The sequence below is a fragment of the Canis aureus genome, chromosome 32 (genome assembly GCF_053574225.1).
Source record: "Canis aureus isolate CA01 chromosome 32, VMU_Caureus_v.1.0, whole genome shotgun sequence".
NCBI lineage: Eukaryota > Metazoa > Chordata > Mammalia > Carnivora > Canidae > Canis > Canis aureus.
Window position 1 is genome coordinate 19,988,016 of NC_135642.1, and position 18,258 is coordinate 20,006,273.

The window sequence follows — 18,258 nt, forward strand, 5'->3', positions numbered from 1 at the left end:
GGCCCCAGTAGGCACCCCCCTCAAAGTGGCTCCCACACCACTGCACCTGGCAGGTAGCCTCAGCCAGATCCCATGCCTCCTACCCTCCAATACAGCTCCCAGTCCGCCAGAGTTGTTGGGCAGCCCAGGCAGGTTCAAGACCCCCCTCTAAAACAACTCCCATCCCACCACACTCAACAAGTGACCCTGCCTGGGATTGGCATCTCTGCAAAGAAGCTATTGCCCTGCTGTGCAGTAGGCAGCCTCAGACTGGCACCTCCCAAAGCAGTTATACCCTCAACCACCAAAACATCCTCAACCATTACAGCAGGGCCTTTCAGCCAGCTGCAACTGAGGCCATACCCACCTACCACTGTGAACCCAGCAGTCACAGCCCAGCCATAACAAAAGGACACATGCAGTCCACATAGAGGGATACTCCTGAAGTGCCTGGTTCTGGGAACCAGGGGACACTGTGCTTCAAGGGCCCACAGGATACCTTCTATATTATATTAGGTCACTCCATCAAGACTCTGACACATAGCTAATCTACCTAATACATAAAAACAGAGTCAGGTAAAATGAGAAGATAGAGAAATAGGTTTCAAACAAAGAACAAGACAAAACCTTAGAAAAGAACGAAATGAACTAGAGATAAGTAAACTACCTAATAAAGAGTTCAAAATAATGGTCATGAAGATGTTCACTAAACTCATGCAGAGTGGATGAACACAGTGAGAACTTCAACAAACAGATACAAAATATCTAAAAAGAACTTATCAGAGTAGAAGATAAAATACACTAGAGGAATCAAAAGTACATTAGATGATGCAGAAGAATGATCAGTGATCTGAAAGACAGGGTATTGAGAATCACCCAAGTTGAACAGCAAGAAGACAAAACAATTTAAAAAAATGAGAATAGGGATCCCTGGGTGGCGCAGCGGTTTAGCGCCTGCCTTTGGCCCAGGGCGCGATCCTGGAGACCCGGGATCGAATCCCACGTCGGGCTCCCGGTGCATGGAGCCTGCTTCTCCCTCTGCCTATGTCTCTGCCTCTCTCTTTCTCTCTCTGTGACTATCATAAATAAATAAAAATTTAAAAAAATAAAAAAATAAAAAAATAAAAAAATAAAAAAATGAGAATAGTTTTAGAGATCTCTGAGATAACATTAAGTAAACTAACATTTATATTATAGGAATCCTTTAAGGTAAAAGAGAGAGAAAGGAATAGAAAGCTTATTTGAGGAAATCATAGAAAACTTCCCTAACCTAGGAAAGAAAACAGATATCCAAGTCCAGGAAGCACAGAGAGCCAAAAACAAGATTAACCCAAAGAGATCTACACTAAGACATGTAATAACTAAGATGTCAAAAATTAAAGGAGATAAGTTTAGAAGCAGCAAGAGAAAAGCAACGAATTATGTACAAGAAAACATACATAAAATCATCAGCTGATTTTTCAATAGAAACTGCAAGCAGAACAGAATGGCACCATATATCCAAAGTGCTGAAAGGAAAAAACCTACAACCAAGAAATTTACTTGGCAAGATCATTACTCAGAATTGAAGAAGAGAAGAACAGCTTAAAGATAAATGTTAAAAGAGGTAATCAACACTACACTGGCCTTGTAAGAAATGTTAAAGGGACTTCTTTAAATGAAAGAGAAAAAGCCATAACCAGAAGAAAATTATAAAAGAAAGAAAATCTCACTGGTAAAAACAAACATATTGCAAAGGTAGTAGATCAATCACTTATAAAGTCAGTATGACGGTTAAAAACAAAAATTGTAAAATCAATGATATCTACAATATTTTGTTAAAGTATACAAAGATAAAGATATAAAGTATGATGTCAAAACATAAAACACTGCAGAATGGGGAAAAATGTAATGCTTTTAGAATGTGTTTGAACTTAAGAAATCATCAACTTAAATAAATTTACATACATAGGATATTATATTTGAACTTCATGATAAACAAAACAAAAACCTGTAATATACAGGAAATAAAAAAGAATCCAAACATAACACTAAAGAAAGTCATCAAATCACAAGGGAAAATATCAAGAAAAAAAAAAAAAGAGAGAGAGAGAACTACCAAAACAAAAAACAAAAAATGGCAGTAAGTACATACCTACCAATAATTACTTTAAATGTAAATGAAAAAAATACTACAATCAAAGACACAGGGTAGTTGAAAGGATAAAAAAGCAAGGCCCATCTATATGATGCTTATAAAAGACTTAATTCAGGAGCACCTGAGTGGTTCAGTTAGTTAAGCATCTGACTCTTGATTTTGGCTCAGGTCATGATCTCAGAGTTGTGAGATTGAGAACCTGTGTCAGGCTCTGTTAGGCATGGATCTAGCCTCTCCCTCTCCCTCTGCTTCTCCCAACCACACCCCCGCTGTTCACGCTCACGCTCTCTCTCACTCTCTCTTTCAAAAAGAAAAAGACTCAATTCAGATCTAACACACATACAGACTAGAAGTGAAGAAATGGAAAATGATAGCATGCACACAGAAATGAAAAGAAAGCTAGGATAGCAATAGTTACATTAGACAAAATGGACTTTAAAACAAAGACTATACAAGAGACAAAGAAGGACATTAAATAATGATAAAGGGATCGATCTAATAAGAGGGTATAACAATTGTAAATATCTATGTACCAACATAGGAGCACCTAAATATATAAAGCAAATATTTATAGACATAAAGGTAGAAATTAATAGTAACACAATAATAGTAGAGAACTTTAACATCTCATCTATATCAATAGATCATTTAGAGAAAATCATCAGTAAGGAAGCAGTGGCCTTAAATTAGACCAGATAGACATAATACATATATAAAGAACACTCCATCCAAAACAGCAGAAAACACATTCTTTTCAAGTGCACATGGAACCTTCTCCAGGGTGGATCATATGTTAGGCCACAAAACAAGTCTCAATACTTTAAGGAGACTGAAATCATATCAAGCATCTTTTCAACTATAATGGGGTGAAACTAGAAATCAAGTAGAAGAGGGGAAAAAGCTGGAAAAAAACCACAAACACGAGAAGGCCAAATGACATGCAAATAAACAACCAATGGATCAAAGAAATCAAAGAGGAAATTAAAAAATATCTTGAGACAAATGAAAATGGAAACACAACTCCCAAAATCTGTGGGACAGAACAAAAACAGCTCTAAGAAGGAAGTTTATAGTGATACAGACCTACTCTAAGAAACCAGAAAAATCTCCAAAAAACAATTCTAATCTTACACATAAAAGAACTAAAAAAAGAACAAACAAGGCCCAAAGTGAGCAGAAGGAAGTAAATAATAAAGATCAGAGAGGAACTAAATAAAATAGAGACTGAAAAGGAAATAATAGAAAAGACCAATGAAATCAAGAACCAGTACTCTGAAAAAATAAGTAATATTTATATGGACCTAGATTGTATAATGCTAAGTGAAGTAGGTCAGAGAAAAACTACCATATAATTTCACTTATATGTGAAATCTAAAAAAAAAAACAAGTGAACAATTAAAAAAACAAAGGAAGAGAACCATAAATACTGAGAAGGGTGGGAAGAAAGGCACAGTGGGTGAAGAAGAGGGGAGATACCTGCTTTCAGCAATGGAATAAGTCATGGGGATAAAAGGTACAACATAGGAAATATGGTCATTGGTACTGTAATAGCCTTGTATAATGACAGATGGTAGGTACACTTATGGTGAGCATAACATGCAGACTTGTCAAATCATTATGTTATACACCTGAAACTAATGTAATATTGTATGTCAACTATATTCAATTTTTAAAAAAGGACAATAATGATAAACTTTTAGCCAGACTCATCAAGAAAAGAAAGGGGGGCCCAAATAAACAAACCCAGAAATAGATGTTGTTACAACTGACAACAGAGATATAAAGAACCAAAAAAGACTACCATGAAAAATTATACATCAAATTGGGCAACTGAGAAGAAATGGTTAAATTCTAGAAGTACACAATCTTCCCAAACTAATCATTAAGAAATAGAAAATCTGAACACTATTTATTAGTAATGAAATAGAATTTAAAAAAATAAAAAAATCAGAACAAAAGTCCAGGACCAGACAGCTTCACAGATGAATCCATCAAACATTTAATACCTATTCTTCTCAAACTATTCCAAAAAATAAAAAAAAAAAAGAGCAAAGAACACTTCCAAATTCATTCTATGAGACTCTGATACTAAAACTAGACAAAAACATCACAAAAAAAGAAAGTTACAGGCCAATATTCCTCATGAACATTGATGCAAAAATCTTCAACAAAATATTAGCAAATCAAATTCAATAATACATTAAAAGAATCACAGGGGCACCTGGGTAGCTCAGTGGTTGAGCCTCTGGCTCAGATCGTGATCCCAGGATCCTGGGATTGAGTCCCACATGTTTCTCCCTCTGCCTATGTCTCTGCCTCTTTCTCTGTCTCTCTCATGAATAAATAAATAAATAAAATATTTAAAAAAATAAAAGAATCACAGCATGATCAAATGGCATTTATTCCAGGGATGCAGAGATAATTCAACATCTACAAATCAATCATCATACAACATTAACAAAATGAAGGATAAAAATCATATGACCTTTTCAACAGATGCAGAAAAACATTTAACAAAATTCAACATCCATTTATAAAACTTCTCAACAGTGAATACACAGGGAATATATACTTCAGCATGATAAAGCCCATATACAACAAACTCACAGTTATACCATACTCAACAGTGAAAAGCTGAAAGCTTTTCCTCTAAGATGAGGAATAAGACAAAGATGTTCTGTCTTGTCAGTTTTATTCAACATGGTACTGGAAGTCTTAGCCACAGCAATCAGAGAAGAAAAAGAAATAAAAGGCATCCAAGTTGGTAAAGAAGTGATATTATCACTATTTGCAGATGAAATGATACTGTCCATAGAAAACACTAAAGACCACACCAGAAAACAACTAGAACTAATAAATAAGTTCAGTAAAGCTACAAGATACAAAAGTAATATACAAAAATCTCTTGCACCTCTATACAATAAATAACAAACTAGCAGAAAGAGAAATTATGAAAACAATCCCATTTACAACTGCATCAAAAAGAATAAAATACCTAGGAATAAATTTAACCATGGAGGTATAAAAACTGTACACTGAAAACTATTAAGACACTGATGAAAGAAACTAAAGATAACATAAATTGAAAGATATAGTGTGCTCATGGAAGAATTAATATTGTTCAATGTCCACACTATGCAAAGCAATTTACAGATTTAAAGCAATCCCTATCAAAAAAGCATTTTTCTCAAAACTAGAACAAGGAATCCTAAAAATTGTAGGTAATCACAAAAGACCAAATAGCCAAAGCAATCTTGAGAGAGAACAAACCTGGAGGCACATGCCCGGATTTAAAACTATATTGCAAAGCTATAGTAATCAAAAAAGGGTGCTACCAGCACAGAAACAGAAAGATTAATAGAACAGACTAAAAAGCTCAGAAATAAATCCACACTTACACAGTCAATCTATGACAAAAAAATACAAGGATATACAATAGGGAAAAGACCATCTCTTCAATAAACAGTGCTGTGAAAATTGGACAGCTATTTACAAAAGAATAAAACTGGAATCGCTTTCTTATACCATATACAAAAATAATCTCAAAATGGATTAAAGACCAGGACGCCTGGGTGGCTCAGCGGTTGGGCACCTGCCTTTGGCTCAGGTCGTGATCCTGGAATCCGGGATCAAGTCCCACATGGGGCTCCCTGTGAGGATCCTGCTTCTCCCTCTGCCTATGTTTCTGCCTCCCTCTCTCTCTCTGTCTCTCATGAATAAATAAATAAATCTTTTTAAAAAATGGATTAAACACCTAAATATAAGACCTGAAACCAGGAAACTCCTATAGGAAAACTTCATCAGTAAATTCTTGGACATTAGTCTTAGCAATATATATATTTTTTGGATCTGTATCCTCAGGCAAGGGCAACAAAAGTAAAAATAAAAAAAAATTTTTTGATGAAACTTCATCAAACTAAAAGGCTTTTACACAACAAAGCAAACCATCAATAAATGAAAAAGACAACCTACTGAGTGGGAGAAGATACCTGCAGATGATATGTTAGCTAAGAGGTTAATATCCAAAAAAAAGAGGTTAATACCCAGAGTACATATAAGGACTCCTATAATTCAACACCAAAAGAGCCCCAAATAATCTGATTAGAAAATGGGCAGAGGACCTGAACAGACATTCCAAAGACGACCTACAGATGGCCGACAGACACATGAAAAGATGTACAATATCACTTATCTTCAGGGAAATATAAATCAAAACCACTATCAAAGATATCACCTCACACCTGTCAGGATTGCTAGAATCAAGATGACAGAAAGCAAGTACTGGCGAGGACATGGAGAAAAGGGAACCTTCATGTACTACTGGCAGGAATGTAAACTGGTGTAGCCACTACAAAAAAACAGTATGTAGGTACCTCAAAAAAATTGAAAACAGAACTACCATATAATCTAGCAACTCCATTTCCTGGTATTTACCTAAAGAAAACAAAAGCATAGATCCAAAAAGATACAGGTCCACTATGTTCACTGCAGCATTTTTTATAATAAACCAAGATAGGGAAGCAACCTAAATGTCCATAAATAAATGAATGAATAAAGAAGATGGGGGTATGGCTTTGTATGGAATATTATATACTATGTCTGGCATATTACTCAGCTATAAAAAAAGAATCAAATCTTGTCAAATGCAACAACATGGATGGACCCAGAGGGTATTATGCTAAGTGAAATAAATCAGAGAAAAATAAATATCCTATGATATTGTGGAATCTAAAAAACAAAACAAATGAGCAAAACAGAAACAGACTCATAAACACAGAAAACAAAATGGTGGTTGCCAGATGGGAAGGGAGTAGAGATAATAGGCAAAACAGGTGAAGGGGATTAAGAAGTACAAACTTCCAGTTATAAAATAAGTAAGTAAAAAATATTATAATAACTGTATGGTGACATATAGTAACTAAAACGTATCGTGGTAATCATTTCATAATGTGTATGAATGTCAAATCACTATATAGTACCCCTAAAACTAATATAATAATGTGTACCACTACACTTCAATTAAAAAAAAAAGGAACAACAACAAAAAAAGGGAACAGAACAAACCAATATGGTTTGGATTCATACCGATTTTACTTTCACCCTGGGATTCTTTCATATGTCATTTTTAAATGTAACATCTGCACAAATGTTAAAAATCCTAAAATCCTTCATAGCATTAACTGTTAGAGTACAAAACTATTCACTGATAAGCATTTTATTTATTTATTTATTTTTTTGATAAGCATTTTAAAACTTAGAAATATTTGCTTAAAAACAGTTTTTATATAGTGGGTTTACTTCATGTAACAGAGTCTTAGAAACTTGTTTTTAATAATAGCATTTTTTTCCTGAAAGGCCAATAATATAAACAAAAGAGCAAAAGCATTTGAGGAGGAAAAACCTCGAATTAAGGCACTGAGTATGTGAGATGTAAGAGGCCAAATTTCTAGGTTTATTTATAAACACTATCTGATATAAAAAGAATTTATTTACTGTCAAATCATTTTCACATGAACACTGATAACTGACATAAGTCAAATGCTTTAAGCAAAATAAAACCAACTGTTAAAAAATTTGAAAGAACTTAAATATCTTTGAAGTTTTGTATGCTCAACCAAGTAACGATAATACTGTACTCAGAGCTACAATCAAGGTAATTAAACTATTCAATCTCAATAATGAGACTAAAACTTACTCTCTAAATCTTTTGCTGTGGATTTTGGTTATTGTCGAAGATGCCATTGGACTGCCTATCCCAGAACTAGCCGGAGAGCCTTGTGACACAGGTGTCATACAGTATGGAGAGTTCTGACTTGCTGGAGAAAGCGAAGTATCACTGGGCATGCTCAGTCCAGTATCTGTGGAGATGTGGGGTGAGGGGAAAAAATTTAGAAACTTCAAATGCTGAAAAGCTATATATTGATCAATACTCCTTAGAATGACAGCTGTCTTTTGTATAACTTCCAAATTCTCCAGAAGCTAACAAGTTGGGCACTGTTTATAACACAAACACTTCTTATACACTACAAAAATGAAGTCTTCCTATTATCTCTTAAAACATAAAAATCAAGCACAGCCTATAAGTCTCTACACAAGAGATGAGAGAAAGCCAAATGATCTAAGATATGTATTCTTAGAGGATTTAAATTGAAGAACAAAGGTAATAACTTCTGAACCTCTTTCCAGATCATATTACCCATCTCCTTCGTCTCTATTTTTTCACTTATTTCTTAACTGACTAAAAATTCCCATTCTTGCTGGTAATGATAAGTTCTACTTCACTCATTCTCTCCACACCACTCCAATTTCTTCATACACCATCTCAGTTTCTCTCTCATTTGATCTTTGCTTCTGTGCTCAGGCAGCTTCATTATTTAGGTACCACCTCTTGAACTGACTGCTTCCTTCATTTGCTGCTTCTTTCCTAAATAGCTAAATTCAGGAAACAAGTTCTTATTTGTATTCCAGTCCACTAATTAGCAAAGTTACATGTATCTTATCTCCTTACCAAAGCTTTTTGCAGCAGGACCAATCCACTATTTATCTTTATTACATTTCCTGACCTTCCTAGCCCAAAGCCAGTTACTAAAGTACACATGAGAGGTGTCTAATAAACACCTGAATGAATGCTGAATTCATCCATTTTTGAATGAATGGATAAACCTAAATACAAACAAAAGGATATTTAATTGAGAGTAAAAGGGAATCATAACCAGTATGTCCTAGCTGAACAATCTTCAGAAGCAAACTCTTTTCTAAGCACAATGGAACACTGCCACTTAATATGTATAAATCAGAATTAAATATGTTGCAGAAAGAATACATATGTACTAGCAGGAAAAGGGATCTAGTCTGGTATCTCTTAAAATCTCTCTTCCACAGTAGTAAAAAATATCAGAAGCAATGTGCAGTTTTGCTTTTCTCACCTACAATCATGTGTGCTGGCTACCATATGGGACTAAAGCTTACTGACCAGCTGAGTTCAGCACAACCAGAGGCTTTGTAATTCTCTACTTACTGTGGTATATGTATTCAGGAAAGCAAGAAAGGAAATCAACAAAAACAATCCAATAAAAACAGTCTTATGAAGAAAAAAGCCAATAGTGTCCAAAATACAAAAGAAGACAAAATTAAAAGAACAGGGGACACACTGGTGAGATCATAATTATTAGTATTTGCACAAATCCAGGACTTAAGCCTCAAAAATGCCACAGACCTATTATGTTACACCTCCCCCTCCCCTCTTTTAAATGTCTCCCTACAGAAGCATTTTCAAAAGAAACCACTCTCAAAAATAAAGGAAGTTAGACAAAATGTGGAATCTATCCTGCAATTAGTATAACTAGTGATGGCTTAGCAATTAAAATACTCTAGACTGGGATCCCTGGGTGGCGCAGCGGTTTAACGCCTGCCTTTGGCCCAGGGCGTGATCCTGGAGATCCGGGATCGAATCCCACGTCAGGCTCCCGGTGCATGGAGCCTGCTTCTCCCTCTGCCTATGTCTCTGCCTCTCTCTCTCTCTCTCACTGTGTGCCTATCATAAATAAATAAAAATTTAAAAAAAAAAAAATACTCTAGACCATTCCATGATAAGGGAGAAAGGGGTGATCTTACCTTCCTGGGAAACAGTCTCCTGTGGCAAATCATCAATAAAATCTAAGTGCATTTCTATTGGTTCCTCAGATCCCAAAAGGTTGTGGTCCACAGTTAAACGGCCCTTCTTTTCCTCTCTTTCTTTCAAAATAACCTAAAAGTCATTACCAGTCTTTAATTACTGATCACTCTTTAAGTATGTATTGAATGATGAAAATGTTTGCTATTACACCGATATAGTTCACTTACAAATGGCCATGAGGAGCTTGGTTGGTTACATGCTTAGTTGGCTACAAAGAAACTTACTGGCAAAAGGTAAATGTGATTTTAGACACTGTAGTTGAAAGAAGTACTCTATCCAAAATAAGGAAGGGCAGTTATGCTATATAATGCTACAGCTATCAAACTACACCTGCTTCCCTCTTTAAATCCTGACTGACAATGGGACACCTGGGTGGGTCAGTAGTTGAGCATTTGCCTTCGCTCAGAATGTGAACCCGCGGTCCCGGGATGGAGTCCCACATTGGGCTCCCTGCAAGGGGCCTGCCTCTCCCTCTGCCTGTGTCTCTGCCTCTCTCTCTCTCTCATAAATAAATAAAATCTTTGAAAGAAAAAAATCCTAAAAAAAAAGAAAAGAAAAGAAAAGAAAAAATCCTAACTGACAAACTAGAGTTTCCACAAAAATGGGTAAAAAAAAAAATGTGGAAGCCAGGTCATACAGTTAAAATAGATTTACATTTTGTAGTTTTCAATTATTTGGATATGGATTATCTTATCCTGCTCCTACCAACACTGAGTTAAATAGAGCAGATATTATCTAGACTTACAGAAAAAGAAGATAAGGGTAAGAAAGGTTCACCTATAACTATATAATTTAGTACCAGAATCCAGGCTTCTGATTCCTACGGTCCAATGTTTTAGATGCCAAATGTTTAACTATTTTTTTAACCTTACAGAGAGAATTCATCCTCCAGGGTCTTGTTCAACACAGAGAGATAACTGTGATGCTGATGATATCCCCAACCTCCAACTACCTAGTCATTGTAAGGATGTACACCCATGACTATCTCACAACAATCTATTGGGTAAAACACAACTACTTTTGCAAAACAGATTTAAGTCCTTATTTATCTTATAAAATAAACATCCCCAGATTTTGGTTTACCTTTTTAAGTGCTGTGGGCCGTTTTAGTTTTGCAATTTCCTTCTCTTTTCCTTTCTTTGCTTTAGAGGAAGTAATGTCCAATGAATTAAAGGATGCCAAACAGGGCTGACTTTTGGTTAAAGGTTTTCTGTTAGTAGAGTCTTTAGTGTGAAAAGAAGCTGCAGTAACCACTAAAAACAAACAAGAACATTAGTTTTACTATTATGGCCAACACCACATACTATGAAAATTTCTAATGATAAATCTACAAGAACATCCTCTTCTTCTGGGAAAAACAAACATCATAACAGTAGGAGTGGTACAGGGCCATGCAGTCTCTCTCAGGTACAGCTTTTATGCATCCATTTAGCCTCCGTAAGATAAAGACGACAAAGAATGCGATTAACTAATTTAGTAATCCAAAGCAGGAACAAATAGATTATTAGTTCCACTCCACCCCAGCAACCCTCAAGCATGTAATTAATTCCCTGCAACTAGTTTCCAAGCAGAACCACTCTACCTCTGAAATTTCAAAACTTTGCACTTCTCCTTATTCCTACTAAATCTTACATAAGAATCACCCTTATATAAAACATATAGTCACTCCTCTCCTCATTTCAGCCTGCCAGTGAAGAATGATTTTCCAAAAAAAAAAAAAAAAAAAAAAGAATGATTTTCCCCTTTGGTTGCACTCTTCTATACCTCAGTAGTTCTTTTATACCTGATTGATACCCTCACCCTCTAGTGGCTACCCCAATCCTTTAACGGGTCCAAAGACTCAAATCTCAATCCTCTCACTCTAGGAGCAAAAAACTTCTCCTGCTACTTCCCTGAGAAGCTGCTATCCAATATAAATGTATAAGCCATCTGAGAGGAGCCAGTAGGCATCTTAATTCCTGTTCAAGACTTATCACCACTCTCTACTCCTAATCCCATCTCAAGATTAATTACTCAAGGATCTTGCTCTGTTCCTTTCCCCTTACATCTGTCAAGGTCCTCCCAACTCCCAAAAAGAAGCTAAAATCTCCTGTATATAGAAGGGGAAGAAAAAAAAAAAAAAAGACAAACCAACAAAAACTTTCCCTTGACTGGCTTCCCCTCAAGTTAAGGTACTATCACTCTCCTTTCCTTCCTTATTAAACTTCTCAATACTCTGCTTTATCAGTTATTTATACTGATGTGGATGCTATCTAGTTGTATCCAAGCAATGAGGTAAGCATAGGATCCTCCTACCACACCATCTTCCGGAGAGGTCCTGAAACAGTCTGCTTTCTCAACATCACTTCCCAAATCATTACAATCTGACCTCTGCCCTACCCACACCCTCACAACGATTGTTAAGATCACATACAAGCTTGTAATTGCTAAATCTATTCTCTATTCTGTATTTTCAGCATTTGATAACAAAGACCACATCCCCTTCCTCAAAATTCTGTCCTTGCCTTGCATGACGTTATACTCTCCTATTTTCCTTACTCTTTTTCAAACCTATTTTTTTGGTTCTTGCTGTTCTTTAAATCTGAGCATTCCACAACACTTGATTCCCGAATATACTTTTCCTAACTTTTTTTCCCTTGACAATCTTATGTATTTCCACAACTACACATCCATCTCTATTTGAAACTAACTTCTAACCTAAATTGCACATACATAACTACGTGTTAAGTATAAACCATCAGGATCTCCCTAACTAGCATTTCAAATACAACAGGGCTGGAGTCTGTTCTTCCAAATTAAATTCTTCCATGATACTTGTTTGATATCATCATAATCACCACAATCCTAACTAGGAGAGTCTGGAGTCACGGAGCCAATCTTTGACCTGTTTCTATGTTCCATCAGTTAAAAACAAAAACAAAAACACCCTATCAATTCCTCACAATCCTTTTACATATCTACTACAGTCTCGTCTTTTCTTGGACTTCCCAAGAAAGTCAATTTCTTTGTAATCAATGCTTTCCAATGTAATAAACACTGGTGACAGGTTAGAGTTTAATCTCATTTCCATCTGATAATAACCCTACTCTCCCTTCAAAGCCCATTCCAAATGGTTTCATACATGAAACCATTTGTAATGTCTTCTTCACACCTCCCTGTTGACATAAATCACTCTTCTCTTCGTAAGTTCATAAAACTTTGGTATCTTTCCTTAGGCACTGCTCTGTTAGTTATTTGTGTATTTTTTTTCAACTAGTTTATAAATCTTTTGAACACAGGTATATTTCAATCTATAATTCCACAATCCCTGACACCATGATTTCCATGTAGATATCTATAATTGTATATATTAACATTTACTAAATGAACCAAAGTTATAACAATGAGCCATGTGAAGAGGTTAATAATCTCTTCTCCATAGTAACTAGTTAACATTTATTGAGTGACTATAACCCAGATGCTCTTCTGACTACTTTACATGCATCATCTCATTTACTCTTCAAAACAACCCTGTAGCAGGTATCATTACCTCCATCTTAATGTCAGGAAATTGAGGTACAGCAAAGTTAAATAATTTGCCAAGGAAATACACAGAAGCACAGGATTCAAACCCAGGCAGTCAAACTCCAAAGCCCCTGGCCATACTGCCTCCAGAACACCGCTCTCAGTTCTACTGCTATAGTCCTTTACTCTTTAGTGAAATATAACTGTCCCACTCCCCAACTCAACAACATTTAACTCAAAAGCTTACTATCAATATTATTTTTACTAAGTTACTCAAAGCTAAGGTGTACACTGGACAAGTAACTCGCTATAGGTTTAAACATTTTGCAGAGAGAATGAAAGCTATACACTGTTAATTATCTTTCTGTCTAAAAACAATAGACCCTTTACACAGAAACAGAAGAAATATAAAAATATTGAATTCTGCCTCTTAACATCAGGCTTTTTGTTGGTGCCTTTCCTTTTTCTTTATCTTATTCCTCTCCTCTACAACAAAGGCTATGAAAAGAAATGAGGGAGCATGCAAGAGCTGAACTCTAAATATGACGAGGTTTGCTAAAATATACATTACCATTTCAGTAGAAAGCCAAATCATTTATTCTCTCTCTCTCTCTCTCCCCCTCCTTGATCAAAACTCCTATGTTTCCTCTTATCCAATTTAAAAGTTATAAAGCCAAATTAGTTGTGATTCCTATTTCAATCTTTATTTTTATTTTTTTTATTTTTTTTATTTTTTTTTATTTATTTCAATCTTTAAAGAAGAAAAATATTAGCTGGTTCACAATGTACACCAAATGATATTTGAATGGAGACCTGAAGAATGTGAACGAACAAACCACACCAGTATATGAGGAAAGAGAGTTCAAGGGAAAAGAAATAGCAAGCACAAAGATACTAAGCTAGGGACATGGTGGGTGTGTCTGTGGAACAGTGACAGGGCTGACTGGCTAGAGCTGTGTGAGTCAGACAGAATGATAATGAGGGCAAAAAGGTCATAGGATCAGCTAAGACATGGCCTTAGGACTCTGGCTTTACTCCAAGTGAGATCAAGAGCTACTGCAGGGTTCTGAGCAGCAGAGTGATATAATCTTGTTTATATTTTTAAAAGATCACTCCAAGACAGACTGCCAATAGGTAGTAAATAGTAGGCAACCACAGTGTAGTACAATGATGTGGGCTACAAGGGGAACAGGAGAGGAACTGATGAGTAGACTCTGGGTCTTTTAGATATATACAATTAAGATTAACAATATTCAAAACCTATTACCAAAATCAAACAGTGAATTGCTCAGAGAGTGAGATCACCTGTATATGCCAGAGGTCTGGTATTAGTAATCTGCCGTGCCTTCATTGCTTGTTGCTGCTTTTCCAGAGCTGCTAACATGTCCCCCAAATCTAGCTGCACAGGGGTTTTATTCTTTTTTCCAGCTGCCTTTGATAAAGCTTCCTGAAAGATAAATGAAACATTTACTTTTTGTGACGGTTTTAAAGTGTGGCAATTTATGATGGTTCTATCTGTTGCTCCTTCTGTCCATGCCCCCAAATCTACCAATTACATTTGTTCATAAGAATGAATAAATACCTGTAGTTTTTTTTGCTCCATACTTATTTCTGAATATTCTTGAGCTGTGGCAAGGGCAGCTGCTAATGCTTTCTTCTTCTGACTTTTTGCACGTTTAGGAACTGAGGTTGTAATGGGAATTGGAGTCTGAACTATATTGATTGGTGAGTTTTCAGGTAAATCATCCAACTAGGATAATCAGACAAAAACATTTGTTAGTGATTCCACAAAAGTCTGACCATAAGGAAAGGCAATCCATAATGTGGGATGTTCTACAGTATATCTGGACTGGAATCTTTGAGGATTCAATGTCATAAAGAACAGAGTGAGAGGGTGGGATCCTTCCAGACTGGGAAATAATAAAGAGACAAACAGCTTAATGTAATTAGTGACACTTGTCTGGATCCTGGCCTGTAAACAAAATAACTCCCAAATTTTGTAACAAAAGGGAAAATAGACCATATGCTTTATGATTTCATTTAATTAATGGTGTTTTCTTGTCTCTAATAGAACTATGGATTTTATAGGAAAGTGTCTTTGTTCTGGCTATGCTGAAAATAAATATTAAGTACCAAATTGTTTCTTCTCTATAATGCTGCCCCACATCTTTATACTAACATGTAATACTTCAACACAGCCACAGTTCAAAAGATATTCAAATATTTCATCTTTTCAAAAGAGTCACTTACTACTTTTGAAGAAAGTTTCTGTTGGATAGTCTCATCTTTAGTATTTCCATTCTCATTTAGTTCTTGAAATCCATCTTCATCCTGAAATAGTATGACATTTTAAGTAAGAACAGCCCAAAGCAAGAAATCCTACGAAAAACATTTTACAATGAAAAATGGGAAAGTAATTTTTGAAATTCTAATATTAAACTATTTAAAGTCAGTCTGAAAAAGGAAATTTCATTTCTCACATGATACAACATAGTTAAAATTCGTTATTCAACAATGAGGGCATATCTGAACATGTCCATTGTTTGGTTTTCTGTATCTATTTCATTTTTATTAATTAGTTCTACTTTTAAAATGGGTAGGTAGTTAAAAAGGAATACAAAAGGGTTTTTTACCATGTTTCAGATAATTTGGAAAATATTTTCAACAGATGGCTTAATATGAATTTCATAAATACTTCCTGTCCTGCAATACTATACATATCTGTCAATAAGGTTAAAAGTTAAAAAAAAATTTTTTTAAATCCTATCCAAAGTAATATCTTAACCAATATCCTCCTTTACAGTGAAGAGTCTATCTAATATCTTTAAGTATAAGGACAGAACTAATTATAGGTTAAGTACAAAAGACATATCTCCCACATATATTATTGTACAATAATTGAATAGAAATGTCCTTAAGGTCACTTACTGAGCTTATCTAACATATTATTCATTTCTAGTCTCTGGCCTCAAGCACATTTTCCAGTTTAATTTCCATCTATTGGCCCATTTTATAGAAACTATGATCCAACAAAAATGTGTTACCTGGCATGAAGTTCACTATCTAGACACAACCAAATTCTACTCATTCTTTAAAATCTATTCCAAAGATCATCTCTACCCTACCCCAAACCCAAAGGGACTTTCAACTCCAACCACACCCAAGCAAGTATTAGGTGTGCATGCATCTACATTTCTCCACTATACCGCAATCTCCCTAAGGCTACTGTGTTTACTCAATGTATCAAAGCATCTTATTTACACATATAACAGGCCTCCAATAACAGCCAGTTAGATAAGTAAACAATAAAAATATTGCAATCAGAATACAAACTTTCTCCCTATTAGAGAAACTAAAATAGTTTTTTTCTTCTCCAAGATTCTCCTGGATAGCAGCACTAATTAACTAAACTGAACCATTCAAATCTAAGAAACTGGACAGAGAGACTAAACAGTAATAATGAAAATTAGGGATAAAGTTTCATACTAAGAGAAACCCATATAAGATCAAGTTCTACCTCGACATGTTACCTCAAAATGAATACTCATGACAGAAGTTCTAAAAATAAACCTTAATACAGTTAATGTTTGACTAAGTATACATATCCAGGACAAAAATGAATCAATACTTCTAAGTAATTTATAATCTAATAGAATCACAAGTTAAGACATAAAAAGCACTAATTAGAATGCAAGATTTTTTTTTTAAAGATTTATTTATTTATCCATGAGAGATGGAGAGAGAGAGAGAGAGAGAGAGGCAGAGACATAGGCAGAGGGAGAAGCAGGCTCCATGCAGGAACCCTTATGTGGGACTCAATCCCGGATCCCAGGATCACGCCTTGAGCCGAAGGCAGACGCTCAACCACTGAGCCACCCAGGGGTCCCAAGATAATTAATTTCTTTTTTTTTTTTTTGATAATTAATTTCTTAATGGGAAAATTTGCTATAGCAGTTTACAAATAGAGCCAAAAAAAAAATACCTCAAAATATAAAGACTCAGAATTTGAGTCGCCTCTATGAGACTGACTGGCGTTTAACTGCTTATTATTATCTTGTCTCTTCGGCAAATTCTGTCTTCTTTCTGAGGAAGTACTATGTCCTCGGCATCTGAATCCAACCTAAGTAAGCCCCAAAAGAAAAAAATATGTAAGTGAAAATTTTACTGAAGTACAACATACTTACAGAAGAGTACACAAAAGTATACAACTCAATGGATTTTCATGTGCATAATTTATTATAAAAGGTTAAAGAGCTTTTGACAAATAAGATCATTTTAAGGAAAATATAAAAATGTGAAAAATACAAGGTCCCTCCCCACCAAATAAATGAACATTTAATCAGCTTTACTTGTAATAGCCAAAAACTGAAAACAATCCAGACGTCCCTGACTGGAAGGATAAACTTACTGTGGTACCTCCCTACAACAGAATAATAGTCAGCCACCCAATGGAACAAACTATTGATATATTCAACAATCTGGTAAATCTCCAGAGAGCCATGCAAGTGAAAAAGTCAATATTAAAAGGACTCTATGAGTTCATTTATAAAACATTCCTGAAATGACAAACTACAGAAAGGGGAGAACAGATCAGAAGATTCTAGGAGTTAACGAGAGGCTGGCAGGGAAAGGAAAGGAGAGTGACTATAAAAGGGAAATACAGATCCTTGCAGTGACGGATCTGTTCTTATCTTTACTGCATCAATGTCAATATACAGGTTGTGACACTGGACTGCAGTATTGCAAAATGTTATCATTGGGAGAAACTGCACACTACATTTTATCAAACTATTATAAAGTCTTCTAACATCTGTGATTTTATTAAAAAAAAAAAACAATTCCTAGGAAAGGTTAAAAATTAAAACTCTTATTTCCAAGAGAATAGATTTAGGAGAGTAAAATTTTCATTCAATCCATAAATTATTAACCCATTAACAAATCTGTGAAATGTTCAATTGTCGTA

The 18,258-nt window shown here is 35.2% G+C and overlaps 1 protein-coding gene across 2 annotated transcripts in view; it reads right to left on the reverse strand.

The window, feature by feature from the left end:
• SECISBP2L (SECIS binding protein 2 like) overlaps positions 1–18,258 on the reverse strand; it is a 61,933-nt gene that overhangs the window by 19,485 nt on the left and 24,190 nt on the right. For both annotated transcript variants that reach the window (XM_077881043.1, XM_077881044.1), the window contains exons 8-14: positions 17,278–17,415; positions 15,546–15,626; positions 14,878–15,045; positions 14,601–14,742; positions 10,875–11,044; positions 9,731–9,863; positions 7,812–7,974 (exon numbers count right to left, since the gene is read on the reverse strand). In XM_077881043.1, the coding sequence (XP_077737169.1) occupies positions 7,812–7,974; positions 9,731–9,863; positions 10,875–11,044; positions 14,601–14,742; positions 14,878–15,045; positions 15,546–15,626; positions 17,278–17,415 (995 nt within the window). The remainder of the gene's footprint in view (positions 1–7,811; positions 7,975–9,730; positions 9,864–10,874; positions 11,045–14,600; positions 14,743–14,877; positions 15,046–15,545; positions 15,627–17,277; positions 17,416–18,258) is intronic.